General features: G+C 42.4%; 1 protein-coding gene across 1 annotated transcript in view; it reads left to right on the top strand.

Moving 5' to 3' along the window:
- Nucleotides 1–19870, top strand: part of MACROD2 (mono-ADP ribosylhydrolase 2) — a 1375516-nt gene that overhangs the window by 811586 nt on the left and 544060 nt on the right. The window contains exon 6 of the mRNA XM_081149406.1: nucleotides 1754–1875. Within this exon, the coding sequence (XP_081005532.1) occupies nucleotides 1754–1875 (122 nt within the window). The remainder of the gene's footprint in view (nucleotides 1–1753; nucleotides 1876–19870) is intronic.

Raw genomic sequence — 19870 nt, forward strand, 5'->3', positions numbered from 1 at the left:
GCAGCAAGGGGTCACCCAAGGAAAAATAAAGCCAAGGACGATCTTTCTTCTTCACGTAGTGTAGCGTTAATTTAAAAACAGAAAGGAAAGTGAAATATTCATATAAAAATGTACTCCATGGGGTATAGGACTTGCTTTGTTTTACTATATGCAACCCTCACTTGATACTATTATTACAAAAAAAAATTAAAAAATCAATGTGTGCTCTCTCTCCCCTTCTTTCTTCTTCTTCTTCTTCTTCTTTTTTTTTTTTTAAATAAATACAACCTAATACCGCTTTACCCTTTCCTTTTATTGCAGTGGTCTCACCTTAAAGCCAGGTTAGCCTGTGAAACAGCGTCTGTATGAGCTCACTGGTGACGTTTCTGCCTGTTTTGTTCACAAGATATCACCTTAAACATTACCTGATTAGGGTTTAAATACTGTGTTAGAGCTAAAAGTTGAAATCAACATTTTTGGAGATTTTCTCAAACATCAAATGACATTTAGCAGGCAATCAACAAAGATCTCTCCCTAGCGGTTTATTTTGTGCTGTTTAAATCTCATGATTTAAAACTGTTCGTTCCACAGGCTCACTTCCGTAATGTGTCCCACTTCCCTCTGCTTTCGAGATTAATATGTGGTAGAATTAGCCAAAGAAAATAATTGCCTTTCATTGTGATATTCCAAAGCTATTAGACTAAATTTTTCTTTTCGACCAAACTTGATTAGTTGTTGTTACAGCGATGAAATGGGCTGACAATCAAGATCAACAACTTGAGAAGCAAGAGTTTTAAGGCGTTTTGAAAAGATTTGGATTAAAATTTGAGTGCCTTTTTTTTTTTTTTTAATAATCTTTATGGACTTAAAGTTAGGACAGTCCTTTTCCATTATGATCCTAAATCTAAAAGTTTATGTATGTGTCGATATTAAAAGCATACCCCAATGGCTGGTTTTATATGCAAAAAAGTCCCGCAAAATCAAATTTTGTGTTTTAAATGTAACTAGAGGTAGAAAAGTATAGATTGCTTTTTGAAAGTTTTAATATCCAGGTGGATCAGGAATATTACAGTTGTAAATATGCAAAACACAGAGTTTTGTATTATTACTTATGAACTTTTGCATTATGTTCCATGGAAACAACTCTAACCCTACTTTTGCCCCACCCTGGGTAGTAACAGGTAGAAACGCGGCACTGCTATCCCTGGGATACCTCCTATAGGTGAGGATTGGCAGGCTGCGCTTTAAAATTGGAGGACATGTTTTAAAATGACTCCTTTTAGGGTTATTGCTGACGGTCATAAATTATCTTGGCATATGTTCAGAAACGTGCCCTTCTTTTCTGTGTCAGTGCCTGGACCTGTTGTCTTAGTTGCCAGTAAAGTGATGGGTGACACTGGTTCTTCCTTCCCACGTCAATTCAAACAGCTTGTTTTTCAGGCAGTTATTTCTCAGTTTATTTCCCACAAGGTTTCATCTTTTGCAGGGTGCCATTTATTCGCATCCTGTATTATAATCTGTCTCACTAGGATCTGACCCTAACGATTTGTTGGGGGGGGTCTTTTTCACAGCATCACCTTCCTGGGAAGTCGCCGACTTTGGGAGGTTGTGCCATCTAATGTCTTTCACCAGAGAGGCATTTTCATCACCAGTGTTTCTCAGCCTGCTCATCTGCAGACCCCAACACAAATACCTGCGATAAATGCAGCACCAATCACGTGAAAAGTGACAGATCCCTTGCTTAGCCTATTCTTTCTCCCTTTTGCATTTGCAGATGTCATCCACACGGTAGGACCCATAGCGAGGGGACATATTAACGGCTCCCAGAAGGAAGACCTTGCAAATTGCTACAAGTCGTCCCTGAAGCTGGCGAAAGAAAACAGCATCCGATCAGTCGTAAGTACTCTTGCGCTCCTTATTTCTTGTTCCTTCGCGAGCCTTTCTATTTGGAAATCAGCCTTGTCCAGAACGAGGGTAGAAAACCGTTTCCAAAATTCCGAAAACTAAGTTTAAGGACCTTAGCGATGATGCCGCCTGTTGGTTATCACGGCTTCGCTTTTCCCGCTCCCTGAATATTTGCTAAACTGTTCGTGACGCCGGGGGATTTAAAAGGTCGCGAACCATTCGGGATCCTAGGACCGGCGCCGTCCCGTCTCCTTGTCCTCGCTGCGCCGTTGTCTTTTGAAGAGCGTGTGTATGTTGCCACGTGACAGCTGTCACGCTGTCCGGAACTGACACGCTGTGGCCGGGTGTGCCTCCGTCCTTCCGAGGGTCATCGGTTGAGACAGCGAGGGTTCAGAAAATGTGGATCTAACCCACTTCTCTCCCAGCAGGCTGGGATGAAAGGCAGCCTTCTCTGGTTGCAGTTGGAGGTATTTATTCACCTGCTTCTCTTTTACAGCATGTACTACGTTTAGTACATGTCGGTTACATAAGGAAAATAAAACTAAGGGAAAATTGAAAGTGTAAATACCCGAGAGTGAGTTAATTTGAGCAGAATCCCTTGGGTTTCTGCACAGAGAGTGGCTTAGCCTTGCTGAAATCGCAGTGAAACACTTGACTTCTTAGAAGGCTGAGTGGCTCAGCATTGCTTGGGAGCTCACAAAAGTGCTGGTTCTATTATTTGCACGAAGCAGCATTGAGAGTCAGGTGCATTTAGATAAACTTGACCATCACTGTATTTTTCATGAATGATTATCATTATAAAATGGCTTTTTCAATGTGCGTTAGCCAGTTTGCTTAAAATAGAAACTACTTTTTGCAAGCCAATTAGACAGCCTTTTAAGTCTTTGCCTAATTATTAACAGAGCTGGATATTTTATTTCACTTTGATTTTTTTTTAATTCTTTGTAAATGAATCAATAAGTAAGACTATTCTGTCTTAGAGGAGAAAACTCAGGTTCAGAGGGAATGGAGTAAAGCAAACTAAGAAACCAGTTGTCGGATTTTGTTCTGTGCAGGAAAATCAAAACAGGGGTGCACACCCGGGATCATTAAAACGCTGTCAATATGGCTTATTGATTTCAAAAGGCAAGGGGCTGAAGTGCTTGCAAAAATAGTTATGTATTGAATTTGCACCTTGGAAAACATGGACCTTGAGACCTGAAGAGAATTTACTAATGAATCACTGACGTCCCTAATGTGGTGGTGGTTTTTTAAGCAAATAGATAGGAAGAGGCTAGACCCTTAGAAACAGTATAAAATAGCCCCGGTTCTTTTAATAGGAAAAAGAAACAGTCCTGACTCAGGTGATCTTAAAACAATGGCATCCGCTGCGACCCTGCTTGCTGGCCTTAGGTGAGGAGATGAAGAGTTGCAGGCGAGGCTAAACTAACCTGCCCGGCTGCAGGAGGACTGAAGCAGCCCTGGCGTCATTTCGGGCCTGGAGTTAGGTCTACCTCAACATTTTTGGTGATGATTTTGAGGGCGTGCGTGTTACTGGGATAGAATTAGCAGGTAGCGCTAAACTGAAGTTATTCCAGTATTAGGAAATGAAAACAGAGATGGAAAATATCTGCAAAAGGTGAAGTAAGCTGTTCAGTTAAATTAACCTCCATTTTAGCATCGTTGATGGGAGTTGCCACTGTCTTCTATCTTGTTCATAAACAGAAAAAATCTGTTTTTCTTGCTTTCCCTTTCCTCCCTTCTCCGCCCTCCTTCCCCTCTTTTTTGTTTAATTCCTTGACGGAAACGGGGGTTTCTACTCACATGGAATGCCCTGTCCTTGAGCAACGTTGAAAATGTAATCATGCGAATGTCATCAGGTTTTCATTATTTGGGGGTTCATCGAAAATTCTTAGAAATGTGATTAAGACTGGATAGGGGTTTTATAGTATAGGTTTGTGCTTTGTAGATTTATCACAATAGATGGGGAGAGATGGTTGGTGTAAAAAACCTGCTTGTCAAAATGGAAGAAAAACTTAGCTTGAGCTCATTTATGTACATGTCAAAGAAATTTCTCATAAACCCTTTTACCGGGGTAGCTTACTGTTCGCTCTACCAATTATGACTGTGTGACCACAAACAAGTCATGTCAATATATCGGAGCCTTGGTTTCCACATGAAAATCACCCATAATTTATTACTGTAATGTCAGACCTCGCTTTTGAAGCTGTTACGGGGAACAGTGGGGATGGTGAATATAAGGTGACTGAGAAAATGTAATTCTCTGTAAAATCATGTGGCAATATTGCTTCAAGTATATCTTCACATTATATGATTTGGAAAATTTAGGAGATTGATATCATTCTGCGTTTGATATCTGTTTTGAAAACCAGACTTCTAGACATTTATCATGTCATTCATTGATGCTTTTAAACCAGAAATACATTATTATAAAGTATTTATACATTTATAATGTAATACATTATTACATCAACCGTCTCTCCCCATCTATTGTGATAAATCTACAAAGTTAGTTCATCCATAAAAGAAAAATTCATTTTTTTCCCCTTGGGTGCAGAGGAAAACCTGCTACTTCCCTGCTCTGTGTTCCTCTCTGTGAATCTCCTTTGCTACTCACACAAAATACTTTGCTTCTGGGCGCCAGATGTGTGGGGGTTCCAACCCACACCAAGCAGTTCTCTGCAACACCAGCTGGGTGTCCTGCAATTTAACTCAATTATGACACTTTCCGCCTGGAGATAGTGTCAGATCCCAAAGGGCAGGGGCTCAGGCCCACAAGATGGCTCCCCCTTCCCCCCGACACACTTCAGATGCCAGTCCCAAGCCCAGGCTATCACCTGTGCCTCTGATCAAAGGGCTATAGATCAGAGGGTTCAGTGACTCCCTTCTTAGGTTCAATTAATTTGCTAGGGTGGCTCACAGGACTCAGGGAAACATTTCTTACATTAGTTTATTAGGGGATATGATAAAGGTGACAGGTGAAGAGATACATGGAGTGAGGTATGGGACGGTTCTGGGCATAGGCGCTCCTGTCCCCGCAGAGTTCAGGTGTGTCACGCTCCCAGTGTGGATGTTGGCCAACCTGGAAGCTCTTCATACCCCGTACTGCTGGGATTTTATGAAAGCTTCCTCATGCAGGCGTGGTCAATCATTAATTCCACTTTTATCGTTCACCCTCTCTGGAGGGTGAGTAGTGAGGCTGAAAATTCCAAATTCCTACTCATGGCTTGGTCTTTCTGGTAACCAGTGCCCATCCAGGGGTCCTCCTGGGGCCCACCCAGAGTTGCCTCATTAGAACAAAACAGGATCCTACTGCTCTTAGCCTGTAGGAATTTACAGGAGTTTAGGACTCTGTGCCAGGACCCAGGGACTGAGACCAATATACAGTCTCTATTATCTCTTAGGCTCTTAAAACTATGATTAATATTGTTAAAAACTATTACTAGCATCTTATTTGTGTTCATTAATAATGTTACCGACTAAGGTCTATGGATAACACAGAGCATATCACACACTTTTATTGCTCAGTAGATGAATTGAATTGAATTGAATTATCCTCATCTTCTAACACCATGTAACTGTCTTAAAATTATGACCTAATTTTTAAGTTTTCAAAAAATACTCTCACATTATTATGGTTTCTCCAACTGCATTTTGTTTTAGAACAAAGCTGCGAAAATAAGTAAGGAGTAACGGGTTAAGGTGGGGTAGAAGATAGGTAACAAACTAGCTATGAGCCAATATGGTAAACGCCATAATGGGATTATATTACTCTACCGGTCGGATCACAGCACAGACAGGCTGTGCTGCAGCTACAAGTAACCTCCAAGTCTCAGTGACTTACACTCAGGGACCCTGGCGTATGGACTTTTCATCATCGCAAAGCTGTACTATCTGGAACTGACAACCTCTTAATCCGCAGAACAGAGACTTTGCAGAATCACACATGAACTTTCTACTGTCTCTGTTTAGAAGTGATAGGCATCATGCCTGCTCTCATTTCAGTGGCCAGAACTTTTCATATAGTCCCACCTGCCACAAAGGGGACAGGGGGACGTCCATGAATAAATGAAATATTTGGTGGGCACCAGTTTTCTGCCCAAGTTAGACCAGAGGCTTTGGGATCACAGCAGAAGGGTCAGAGGTAACTGCTTTACTCTAATTCTCCCAAGGAATATATTCTTCAGTTTTTACTGGAGGTAAAACAAATAGCATGATCATGCATTTTTTAAATAAATAGTAATACCCACTGAGATATTTTTTAGGCATCTTCCAGAGAATATAATGGTTATCATCAAATATATGATTTGTCTCCATCTCCTGACCACCCTGACAAGTAAATAGACAAGATCATCTTGCTCCTTCTGTGATTTGAGAGTACTCTCCAGATCTCTCGTCACTTCTAAGGATCTTCCCGCACATGCCTGAAACTCCATAATTAATGAGTAATTTATGATGGTCAGGCGTTGTTCATTCTCTGCGATTTTCCTTTAAAGTGCAAATACTCATGAGATCAGCAGATAATTAATTTTCTAGTACCTTACTGTGAAGGAGTTTATCAAATTACTTTTCCCTTTGGCAGAATGAATTAGAGGACCGTCCAAGGACTAAGTTCCTCCGCCTGAGGGAGGAGAAGACTTGAGAGGGACCCTGAAGGGAGGCTGGAGAAACGGGACACAGAGCGGGAAACACATCACTTTCACTTACCTCCTGTTTTTGCTAAAAGGAAGCACATTTTACATGGAGAAGAGGGAAAGTGATAGTCATACACACCTACCTAGAAAGAAGGTACTTACTTGCTTGCTGGTTATGGCATTTGTGGATAAAACTTCCCCAGGAGAGAATAATATTAGTTTTATTAATTTAGGAAAGAAAATGTCCTTACATTATTTTTCCTATTCATTCTTTCTGGTGGCTTTTAAAAATGTATACCCACCGGTTTGCTTTAAAATTTAAAAGAATAAAAATAAGTCCATTAATACATCCAATGGCTTATTTTACAGTGCCATGCCTCTTCTATGAATTATTAACTCAAACAGCTGTATTAAGACCGAGGGATGTTTAAACTTAAGATTTTAATCACGATTCTCATTCCAGTCTTGCCATAATTTCAAGTGAAATACCTGATGGAATTCTGGCCTTCCCAGACCTGGTTTGTGCACATACCTTATTCCTATCAACTTATTTCCGATATAATCCAGATATTTCTCTCTAACTGCCAGTTCCCCTTGGGGAAAATTCAAATACATGCAAATCTCCCTGTATATACATCCTCGACAACCTTGAGAATGTCGATTCCATTATAGGCAAAAATATAAGGCGCCTTGTAAGGGATAATTATAAATAGAATAAACTGGAAATGGGAATAAGAAAGAACTTGTTGAAAGAGAAGTCAAGGAGAATGCAGATTTTCTCAGTAAAACCTTAGGAAGGGTAAAGATAGGTGTCAAAAAAAAAAATAGACATGTGCCTTAGAACCACAGACCCCTAGTGCACATGTGACTTGAGAAGTGAGTAATCGGGGTAGTAAAATAACTAACTAAATTATTTCGACTTCGGGGGCAACGTTGTGTCCTGAGAAAATTAAAAGGGTGTTGTGGAATTGCAGGGGGCAGACCCGTCTACAGAAGGCCCTCTCGCGTGTACAGCGCCTGAAACTTTCGAATGGAGATTGTTCGTGTTGGCGAAACCTTAGGGGCGAGGGCGGGTTGAAGGCAGAGAGAGAATGCCCATTGCGCAGGGGCTGGAGACTGCAAATAGCAGCACTGGCCCCATTATCACTAGGTGCTGGGGCGGGGCATAAGCATCGTCTTATGTACCATGGCGCCTGTATCCTTTCGCATAAGTGAGCATGGAAATATTTCTGTTGATTTTGTAAGTTACCCTTAACCTCTGCTTCTCTCTCTTTTTTACAACACGATCACGCTTTCCTCGACGGCAAGTTCTTCTACTACCAGGTTCAACTTTAGGAACCTAATCCATGCCATTCGGACAGGATCCCAGCGATGTATCCTCTCAGTGTCAGTTAAAAGGCATAAATTCATACTGGCCAGTGTTAGATATTTAAGGAGGCTCCCTTTAATCGACAAAATATAGTGTGCTCAATTTGACATTCTTTGAGTAAGAACAGGAAATGAAATAGATGTTTTTATTAAAATGATCATAAGCTAAATATAAACCATGCAGTATGTAGGTAAAAAATGATTTTTTAAATAAAGTATAACTAGTAATGGATATGTGAATTGGGTAGTTTCATGTGAGTATGGACAGACTAAGAGTGGAGCGTTTGTTTAAATGGTGTGCTTGTCATGTGAGTGTCATGCTGGGTGATTTATCTAGTGAAAAAATTGTGAATCTGCACTGGTTGGAGCACCCAAAGCTAATAGAGATCCGAGATCCCTCCGAGCTGGGCGATGCTCCCTGCATGAGTCATAGACTTTAACAAGTGATAGCTTCCAATGGAGACGAACAGACATACAAATTCAGTGCTACCTCTAGGCATTTTGGCAATAAGCAACTTTGGAATTCTGCATTTAATTGTTCCACTGTAGTGCAGGTTTTCATTTTAAGGCGTAGTCAAGTGAATCTTATTTTCTTATACAAGTTCCCTTCAGAGAGGGTTGCTATGGCAATAAGTTCCCAGGCTGAAATTCTTAAATGCTGGTTTTATTTCATTATCTGGGTTTCCATTACAGGCCACATCAATCAACGCAGTCTTTTCTTCAAGAAGGCGTCCTCAGCCTTAAAAACGCGACCTTTTAATTCGCCACCCCTCCTCCTCTGCCTAACTAGATATGGCCATTTCCCAGCCAGTTCTTCACCTCAAAGCACCTCTTCTGTGGAGGGACAGTGTCCTCTCTTCCCACTTCTCTTTAGGCAGCATCCAGTCTTGGTTCTCAGCTCTCACATTTGCAAAGGATGGTGCCAAGTCTCTGTGTCTCTTCTAGCCGGGGTTCTAACAGCTGTGTGACTAATGATACTGTGTATTAATAAGTGACAAGAACAAAAGCACCTGACCATTTGTGCTTCACTTTACAGTTTACAGCAGTGCATCCCGTCCCTCACATCGCCTCATTTCTTACTCAAATCCTCTAGCTAGCTGCCTGTGTTTCTCTGATTTAGCCAAAGAGGGGGTTGGGGGGTGTTGTTAAATCAAGACTTCTCCTTCCTCTTTATCTCCTACACTACTCGCCTTTTATAAGTTCTCCTAATTGGGCATCAGGGTGCAAAATCTGTAATGATACACCCATCAGGTTATTATTACTGGAATGACAAGGGACCAAGGGTGGACAGCAGGGAAGAGGGGGAGGGAAGGTGTGGAATGATGGTAAATTCACAGATCGTGCCTGGGAAACTTCAAGTTTTACACCCAAACCCATATGTTTATATGACGCCCAACTTAGGTCTCCCGGTGGCCGTCAGATTTGAGTTGGAGAGATCATTTAGCCATGAAATATAGTAATAAGAATAACTGATGTTTTTGAACCCCCGCTGTGTGCCGGGCACTGTGTTTTACTCATTTAATCTCAGAACAATCCTGAGTGAGAGAATGTGGTTTCTTTCACTTTACAGATAAGGAAATGTGAGCCAGAATGACAAAAAGTAAATTACCTGAGGCCTTACCTCTAACAGGAGGTGAAGGTGGGATTTAAACGGCAGAAGCCTGTGTCAGAGGCTTTAGCCACTGTGTGGTCCCCTTTCCACCCCTCTGCTGTGCCACGGGCATTTTGTGGACAGGGCCAAGGACGCTGCCTTATGTGGGCTGAACATTGAGAAACCATCTCTTATCCCACAAAACACTTTAATATTTTCCCGGATAATCATATAAGTAAAACCTTATCTATAAACAACAGGGTACATAAAAAGCCCTTTTGTTCTCCATATATTACTGAACCACCATGAAAATTAAGGGAAGCTTGGGCTGAGCTCAGAGTTTTACCAGGTGTGCCTGAGGAAATCGTGCCCCCGATGGCCGTGCCACCCCTGGCAGCTGGCAGCACATCACACCCCTGAGTCTGCCTCTGCAGATGTTCTCTTCATGGCGATCCCAGAAGGGCAGCAGCTACCTAACTACTTCACTGCGTGCGGATTAATTCATTATGTGCTGCGTTAGGCAATATATAGTCACGCCTAAGTCTTTACACGTGGAGACAGAATTTTGCTATGTCACTTTCCTTTGATACTACATTTATGACACTATATTGATTTTTTAAATTGATGTGTTGTTCTGGTTTGGGTTCCCCTGGAAGCAGACCCTCAGACAGGGTTTTGTGTGCAAGCACTTTATTTAGGAGGCTAGGAGAGGAAGCACTGGCAGAGCAGTGGGACGTGAGAAAGAGAAGGGAAGGCGGCCAGGGATCAGAGTATTAGGCAAGTTAGCCCTGTGGATGGCTGCGGGCCCGCCTGCTGGGCAGCTCTGGGGACCCTGCAGAGCATGCCGGGGAGTTGTCCCACCTGAGGGACGCGGAGAGCTGAGCTACTTACCTTAAACTTCTGCGTGTGGTTGGCTGAGGCCTGGAGCATTAGCTCCCCAGCATTTCTTGTCTGCTCCGTGGCAGGCTGAGAGAAAGCCCTTGGGTAGAATCACATCAGGGTGTCTGCCAGAGGATGCTGGGGGTGTGGGTGGGTGTGGGGGTGTGTCCTAGAATGATGAGTCCTGGGAAGACATGGGTGGGACTCGGACACCTTCTGCTTCATGTATGTGGGTGAGTTGTGCCATTTATCGATGTCATTTCAGCACAGTCAAGAAGGCTTTATGAAATATCTATTATAAAAAGGCAATGTTGGATATGACTGAATTGAAAGCTGTTGGTTTAGGTTGACCTGAGTTTTGGATAGGGCAGTATGCTAAGCACAAGTTGTCCAAAGATTTTTATTCTTGAACTCAGGCATCCAAAGCATCTGCTTCTTTAAGTAGCGTGCGATCTAGACATCATAAGGATGGTAATTAATGTGACTGGTGTTATATCCCAGGGAATGCACGGAGTTATGAGTATAATGCTTAAGGAGTGGAGAAATTCTATCACAATATTGTGTCACCTTGGTTGAATTTTCTCTCAGCACCTCATAATACTAAAGTTCGATTCATCATGGAAACTGCGGGAGAGTTGGCCACTCCAGGTTGGATGCCTGTAACATCCTTCATCAATTAGAAGACATATCGGAGGTGAATAATTTGATTAGGAAGTTACCTTTGACTTTATTCCAATATAGGGATTTTTTTTTTCAAACTATATCTTCTTTTAGCATTTTAGGAAATGCACTAACATTTTTTTTTCCAAAAAATCTTACAATGCGATTATGATCAGTTCCTTCTGTGAGAGTGTCTGAGACCTTTTGCGTCACCTCATCTATAGTTGGAAAGGCTTATTTTTAGTCACTTGCGCGTCCTGCAGATGTAAATCCAGCAGAGACCAAGGAAAGATATTTCACGTGAAAGTACAAAACGTCTCTATTTAGCCAGATTTTTCAACATAATTATTTTCAGTTCTTTTAATCAGGCTAGGGAAGATTCCCAGAAAAATCATGACTAGTTTCTTCAATAGGGTCTTTCAGAGGAAATACTGGCCCTGCGCACTGTCAAAGAGAGTATGTTATAGTGAAATTTGTGTAGAAACAGTAAACAGATTTGCAATGCAAGCTTTTGTCTTGAGCATTTTATTTGTCCCTGACGCGAGCAGCAGGGGTTAGGTCACTGTATCACGGGGAAATAGTCTATTCAAAACGTGGACAACAGAGTCCTGAGCCTGCCATTAGATTTGAACAATGGGACAATATCGGCATATACCTGGAGGGTTAATAGTCTAGCATGAAGGCAATGGTTATCAAGAATTTGATATTTTTAATGTAAAAAGTAGATATTCAAAGTAGTTCCCTAATAAAACGGAGTAGCTAGAACCCATGCTAAATGCTTTAAGTTTGCTGGGATGTCTGGCTACCAGGGGAGGCAAGGTCTCACCTGAGAATATGATCAGCAGAACCATTTCTTCACCAGGCCCACGTTTCATGCAAGAAGCTAAGCGATATTATTTTTTTCACCACGATTGGGCTGAGGTTATGCATTTTTGGCAAAAATACCACAGCAGTGATGGAGTGCCCTTCTTAGTCTATCATACCAAGAGGCTCATGATTTTGAAATACCTTATTACCGATGATATTAATCTTGAAAATGGTTAAGAAGGTATCCGCTGGACTCCTCCGCTATGAAATTAAGATCTTTCCTTAGTCCTTAATACGTGCCTTGAGGGGATCTCATTGTGGCTTTGTTAGCCACAGTGAGAGTATATGAACCACAAAAATGAACTAATGCTATAAATCAGGGCTCGGTTTATTATTTTGTTGATTGTCTAAACTTAAGAAAATGATGAAAAATGTTAGGGAAGCAAATAAAACTTAAAACTGTGTTGTGTCCATAGCTATTACATTGCGAATGCCACAAAAAAAATGCAGAAATGTTCCTCAGTATTTAAAAATGATCATTCTATTCAGCAAAGAATCTGCTCACTTATTGACAAACGAGGGAAGTTCTGATATATGTCTTTCTTATTTGCTTTTGTCTTGTCAATATAAATGAAACTATCAACCCACATTGATGTTGGAACTCCACTCATTTGTCAGTTGCTGTAATAGCGTGGCTATCATCTATCTATCTAGCATCTATAAATCGAAATATAGATGTAAGTATATGTATATGTATATAGATACATGCATATTCAATGCTATATACATATATATATCAAGGCATTATAGAAGCAATTATTTATAGATTTTTCAAGTCTCTCAATTTTACATACAAAGTTTTATGAATAGAGCACTTAGAGATTCTAAAGGTAGTAAATATAATTCAAAATAAAAACAATTCTGAAAAAAAAAAAAAAAAAAAAGCAAGGAAGTCCAGTAATACTCTGGTTGTCCTCCAATGATAACTTTTTTTTTTCTCTTTAAACTGAAACATCAAAAAGCAAGCTATTTCACACAGACACACTAATAAGCAAATACACAACTCGCGGGGCCCCGCCTTGCCAGAGTGTGCTCTCCACACGCTCCCCTGCCCACTGGGTGAGCCCACACTCATGGTGCAGCAGGGGAGAAATTAAAGAGAGCGCCGGACTTTCAGAAACAGCCTCCCAAACTTTATAGAAATTACCATAATGTCCTGTACATCAGTTCCATTATTTTTAAATGATTTTGATTCTAAAACTTCACAGTCTAATGCACAGTAGCTTAGCAGAGTGCTGCAAGATCCATGCAGAAGTGTGGACTAAATTTGAATTTAACTTCGTCTTGCAAAAGGCAAAGAAATGGCTCTGCACTAAGTTTGCATAAACTAAGGGTATTTGGTTATGCCTTTCAGGGAAGAGTAGCTGCTCCATCAATTACATGTGCTCCCAATTTTATATATATATTAAAAAAAAACCTTGCTACTCCAATCGTGAATATACATGAGTATTTGCGGGTCAAGGTGGGGGCAGGAAGGCTAGCTCTCCTTCATTGTCCCACAGTATTTATTCCTTTGAGCAAGTCTTACATTTTTTTCTTCACTTTTCTACTGATAACATCTATCGTTTATCTTGTTCATGCTACAAACATTAGAAAAAAGATGTATTAGCAATATTAAGGTGGTCTTATTACTGTTCATGTAATGGCAATGCAAAAGGAGAATCTGGTGATTTTATATGTAAGCGATGGCTTTTGGACCTGGCAAGCTCGGTTTTCATTGCCTCCTTTGGCTCTTGAACGTGGACGGCTTTGAGGCATGGAGTGCTTGTGATCGATGCCTCACTGATCCCTGACTTTTACGGCTAAGTAGGCAGGTGCTTCCTTCCCTTCTCACCATTGCCTGTGCATCACTCCAAAAGTTATGGCTTGGGACAAAAAAATCATAGCATTCCTAGAGAAAGGAGTTCCAACAGTTTTTCTCTGCTACAAGCTCAAACCCTCAGGGTCTGATTTTACTTTTGGCATTAGGAATTCTAACTAAGTCAACGTCAGGATAACATATTTTTAAAGTTACGGGTAATTACAAACATCTTTTTTTTAAAGAGCAGTAAAGGCAAACTGCAAACATTTCTTTGTCTGCATTCCCTAAAATCTCATGTATCTGGCAATAGGTACAAATTTTGCAAACACTCGCCAATATTTCCAATTAGCCTACTGGTTACTGGCACACATTTGAATACTGTAAGCCATTACTTAGTAGAATTATTTCAAATTCCAGCTTTCAAGCTCAGCAGAACTCTCCATAATATTATACACCTGTGACATTATATCATGAAAATATAACATCATAGACTCTGACAATAATTCAGAGATGTGTTCTAACTGTGCGCTACGATGGTGCTAATGAGACGTGGAGAGTAAACACCTGAAGTGGATAGATAATTCCATGTTTATTTCACACCTTCATTTTTTTACATTACACTGTTTGACTTAAACAAAAGGATAGAAACTTTCTCAAAATTCAGCCTTAGCTGTCTTCTGATGGAGCTGATTTCTTCTGTACTAGAAATGTTCCTTCCCCGTGAGGGCTCTGAATACTGCATCAACACCTTTCTATCGCGTTAAACAAGAAAATACATTAAATCCATTGCCTATGACAAATGTTGCGGATGCTGTTATGGACACTCACATGTATTTATATTGTTTCCATTAGAAAAAAATGTCAGGGGCTAATTTGGTGGCTTTGCACTGTCAATTTCATTGTCCTATTCACACAACCTGGGTGGCAGCATTTTCAATTTTGACAAATTTGGCCCAAATAACAAAGCAATGCCCAAATTTCAAGTATGTGCTTTTCTAAGGAGCTATATCATAGAGAAAATGTGAAGATACTGTGCTTTGGAACAATTTAAGAAGAGAAGCAGTTTCAAGAACAGTAATCCAATGGCATGAATGGAAGTGTCCAGGTCTCCTGAACTGTGGGCTGTAATCACATCGTAAGTCGGTCTGAGGAACTGAAAAGATGCACGCTTTTAACACTAATGGATCTTCTCTCGGTGTCAAAGGCATCACTCTAATTGAAGTTCAACTTCTTCCAAAACTTCTCATTGGTACCTTGGTGTTCTGTCGAGTGCTCTATTAAACCAGTAACATGATGAATGGATGCACATACATGAGTGTGAATGTGTGTGCAGTGTGCACACGTGTGTGTGTATGTGTTGTAAATCTGCATCACTCCTGAATGATCACCCCTGAGTGTTTTTTAGGGCGTCATTTTATGCCTTTATAACACCTTGGTGCTTGATATGGTTTCAGAATTGCTTTGTGGTGTCGCAGGAAGAAAGCTGAGCTAAGAACTGGAAAAGTGATATTTGAGTCCTGGCCTTTATAAATAATTGCTTTGTAGGCCCATCTTTTTTTTTGTCTGTGAAACGGGGATAATAAATCTGCCCTTAATCAGATCAGTGGAAAAATAGCAAGTGTTGGTGAGGATGTGGAGAAGGTAGAGCCCTCGGACACTGCAGTGGAAATGTAACACGGGATATTTGATTTGAAAAACAGTGTGGCGGTTCCTGAAAAGTTAAACAGGGAGTTACCCTATCTCCCAGCCATTCCATGCCTAGGTACGTGCCACTAATATTCATAGCACCAATCTATATAATAACCTCAAAGTGGAAACAACCCCGATGTCTATCAATTAATGAATGGATAAGCAATGTGGTCCATCCATGCAATGAATATTTCAGCGATAAAAAGAATGAAATACCGATACCTGTTACAACAAGGCTGACCTTTGAAAATGTTATGCTGAGTGAAAAGAGCCGGTCAAAAAAAGGCCACATAATGTGATTCCACTGATGTGAAATATCCAAAATAAGCCAATCCATGGAGACAGAAAGAAAATTAGTGGTTTCCAGGGACTGGAGTTAGGAGATGAGGGAGAAATGGGGAGTAACTGCTAATGGGTATGATGTTTCTTTGTGGCCTAAGAAATGCCTGAGACACTCAGGGTGCCGTGAACTGAAAAACCTGGGGATCCCTATCCTAGGCCATTCAAATAAGGCCCTTGCCATCTGCTTCCACTCGCATACAAACTTTTACCCCACGGAAGATCTGGGAAGGTCATGGCATGTCCCACATGAACTCTTCCCTCTGCCGAGATTACATTTCCTGCCTTTCCCCCTGCAGCCAGCCCTCCACAGCTCAGCTTAAGGAGCATTCCTGCCAGGAAGGGAGTCCCCCGACTGGGGCATTTCGCCCAGGTCCGATTTAGGTGCCCTGGGCCCCCACAGCACCCTGGGGGCAGCTAGCGTGTGGCACTCTTTGTGCCGCAGCCCACTGGTGAGTCACTTCTCTGTCCCCCACGCCAGTCCGTGATTCCCAGGAGCTCCATGGGGCGTCAGCGTTTTGCTTACTGTGACCTTGCTGGCGCTGGTATTGGATCCTGTCAGTTTAATCTGATTAATTAGCCTGCGTGCCTAACGCTGTCACCTGGGACACCCGAATGAAGCAAAGGCTGACCGTGACTGTGAGGAGGCGCGCACCGGCGCCAGGGTGGACCTTTGCTCCTGTGCTTCTCGTTTACGTCTGAAACACTGGACATACCTCACCGAAGCCGCAGAATCTTTGCAAACGTCGCCCTCTCTTTCTAGAAAGATCTTCCCTCTGTCTTTACCAGGGTCGTCTGCCCTTCTCATTCTTTGGACCCCAGCTCTGTCTCCTCTTCCCCAGGGAAGAGTTTCACGCTTATATTTATTTGCACGATTATTTGAACAGTATTTTCTCCCCTAGATCAGGAGCTCCAGGAGGGTGGAGACAGGACCTGTCCTGCTCACCGCTAATACCCGTCACTGAGCATGTTGCCCGGTAGATACTTGTGGGACTAGTGTGGATGCACAGAGGAAGCCTTAATCTAGGGGGGCTTCCGCCGTGTGTATCAAGGCCTGACGGCTGTTCCAAAGAAATGCTGAGATGCAGGTTTTCCTACAAAGGTGGGAAACGTCCCTGCCCTGCCGGAACAGAAGGCATTTAGATCAGGGAGAGCAGGGGTTGGAATTTTAATTCTGAGTGGGAAAGAAATCAGGAACTACTTTAGGTTTCTGAAAAAAAGGGGGGGTGGTTAGGGGCCAGGTGATCGAAACAGGGCTGACTGCAATGCCCAGGCTTCTGCTTATTTAAGCACTTGCCATGTCACTTCAAATTGGATTCCCTGCTGTGGCGAAGCTGCCACGTTCTTATTTGCCTGGAAGCGACGAAGTTAGACGACAGTGCCATGCCTCTGTTCCCTCCTTGGTGGGAGAGCCTCCGACAGAAAGGTTGCCCAGTGCGAACCCGCTGAGCGAGCGGGGCATGCATCGCAGAGCGACACGCTGCCCGGAGAAGCTGCAGCGCGTCGGCCGCTGCGCATTTTAGGTTGAGGAGGGAGAGAGCAACAGGAAGGCCCAGCCCCGCCAGTGGGCTCAGTGGTTAGAGCGCCGGCCAGCTCACCGACGGGCCTCGGGTCCTGTTCCCGGTCAAGGGCACCTACCCGGGTTGCAGGTTCGAGCCCTGGCCCCCGTTGGGGCACGTGCAGCAGGCAGCCAACCGATGTGTGTCTCTCATCCATGTTTCTCTCTCTCTCTCTCTCTCTCTCTCTGCTCTTTCCTCTCCCTCCCTTCCACTCTTTCTAAAAAATCAATGGAAAATATCCTCAGGTGAGGGTTAAAAAAAAATTGGTTTAATTTCCCATAAAAAATATGCCCCCTGTAACCTTTAATGAAGGACTGTAGAGTGAAATGAAATGTTTTACCAACTGCAGAGAACATTCATTCATCGCAAAGGTTTGGAAAAGTCGTGTCTGCACCTTATTTCCTTATTAACAGCTCGCTCTTCCCCCTTCCTAGCCCAGCTTACTTATTTCTTCGGTCTTTATTTCCAAGTGACTAGCTTTAAAAAAGCATGTCAGTGCTAACTCCTATTTTCCCAATTGTAAGTGATCGATTCTTAGGCAACAATATACTATTCTAAATTTTTTAACTGAGAAAGTTCGAGGTAACCACCTAAAAAATACAACTACTCACCCCACAGTTAATTAAACGTCTCTGGATTGCTACTGTTCGCGGTTGATAAGCCCCAAGTATGAATTCTTCAGCTCAAAGCAGGAAGATACATTAAGAGGAGAGCAGAAAGGAAAAAATAATTAGCCAGTGTTTTGTAAGAGGGTGAATAAGTGGTATCTGTGTAGCTCAGACTAACTTTGCTAATTCAATCTGTTTGTTTCAAGATTTAGTCCTTTGAAGTATTTGGCATTATGTAGATTTTAGGCACCATGCAAACAAAGGGCCAATGTAAAGATTATTTTATTGCATATATTTCTGTGAATTAAGTTTCAGCAGATAATACTAGGCTCTGTTTCCTTTGGGGGGGCATTTTAAAAAGTGAAATTACATATATGTGACCCTTGAACAACACACGTTTGAATGTGTGGGTCCACTTATATGCAGACTGTTTTCAATAAATACTGTGAAGGCATTTTCTCTTCCTATGATTCTCTTAATAACATTTTCTTTCTTTCCTCTTGCTTATTTTATTGTGAGACTACAGTACATAATACACATGACACAGAAAATATGTGTTAATTGACTGTTTAGGCTATTGGTAAGACTTTAGTAGTTACGTCAATGGTAGGCTATTAGTAGTGAAGTTTTGGGGGAGCCAAAGTTATGTCCATGGGTTTTTGACCGCTCCCCTAACTTCCACATTGTTTAAGGGTCAACCGTATACTGCTAATTTAAAAACTCATCTTAAACTCATCTTGTTATAAACCGGAGTGTTAGAGATCGTGTTGCGAAGGAACATATAGTTCAGTCCTGTGTCAGTCAGGTCATGCTGCAGTGACCCCACCATTTCAGTGGCTTATGGCCGCAAAGGGTAGGCTCTTCCAGGCTGCATGCTGATCCTGGGCAGCTGCAGCTCTACTGAACCACTCCTGCACCCCGGGACCAGCGACAGGGCTGCCTCTCACTAGAACACGGCCTGTCACAGCAGCTGAAGTGAGAGGGAAGGCAGTTCTTAAAGATGCTGCATGTCACTGACCCTCACATTTCACTAACTAGAAAGGTCATATGCCCATATCTAGATTTAGTAGGACAGGGGAACAAGGAAGTATATCACCTCTCGGAGCAAAGGCACCAAGTATTTGTGCATAGTCTGCCAATCTCTCCTTCATTTGGGGGGCATGAGAACATCACCAGAATGATTAATCAACTTGCCCAGAATCACTGCCACAGCTGAGGCTCTCCCCAGATTCCTGTGTCTCCTTCCCCCACAAAGTCTCTTGTGTACCAACTTGTGGACAGGCCACTGTTGCCACAGAATCGCAAGAGAAGGACGCCGTCTAGAGGCCAGCCGCTCACCAGGGCCTGTCTCCCATCGTGGTGCCACTGACATGGTCAGCACAATGTCCCTTTGGCTCTGAAGGTCCAGCACTGGCTTTGGTTAAAGTATTCTTTGTCAGTCAGGAATCAGTCATGGAAGCAGAGCCATTATAGATTTTGGTGTAAGAGATTTACTATAGGAATTAGAACTTAAACCAAGAGGGAGGATCTGGGAAAACGAAGGTCCAAGAGTGAAGTCGAAAGCTCAGAGGAGTCATAGACCAGGTGCTCTGATAAGCCCAGCATGCCCAGTCACCAAAGGAAGATGGTAAAGAGAAGGTTTGTGGGAATTAATGGGAAGCTGTGCTCCTGTGTGGCTGTCATCCCTGGAGGACCACCATTAAGCATCTGTGGTTGGCCCGGGGCCATGGTGGTCAACAGGCTCAGGAGTTGGAGGAGGGGCCTAAGAACAACCTGAAACTCAGAGACCCCGCTGCACTGGTTTGTAATTGCATCTAGTCATTACAATCTTCAAAATGCGATGGCAGCTACTCCGCTTCTGCCTTTCACGCCTAACTCGGAAATCATACAGGGCAGGGATTCTAGAAACATAGTTCCAGCTGAACCAGTCATAGAAGCACATCCTCTGGTACATTCCAACTTTGAAGACATCTAGGCAGACCTCCTGCTAA

This window comes from Miniopterus schreibersii (assembly GCF_964146895.1).
Source record: "Miniopterus schreibersii genome assembly, chromosome: 10".
Lineage (NCBI taxonomy): Eukaryota > Metazoa > Chordata > Mammalia > Chiroptera > Miniopteridae > Miniopterus > Miniopterus schreibersii.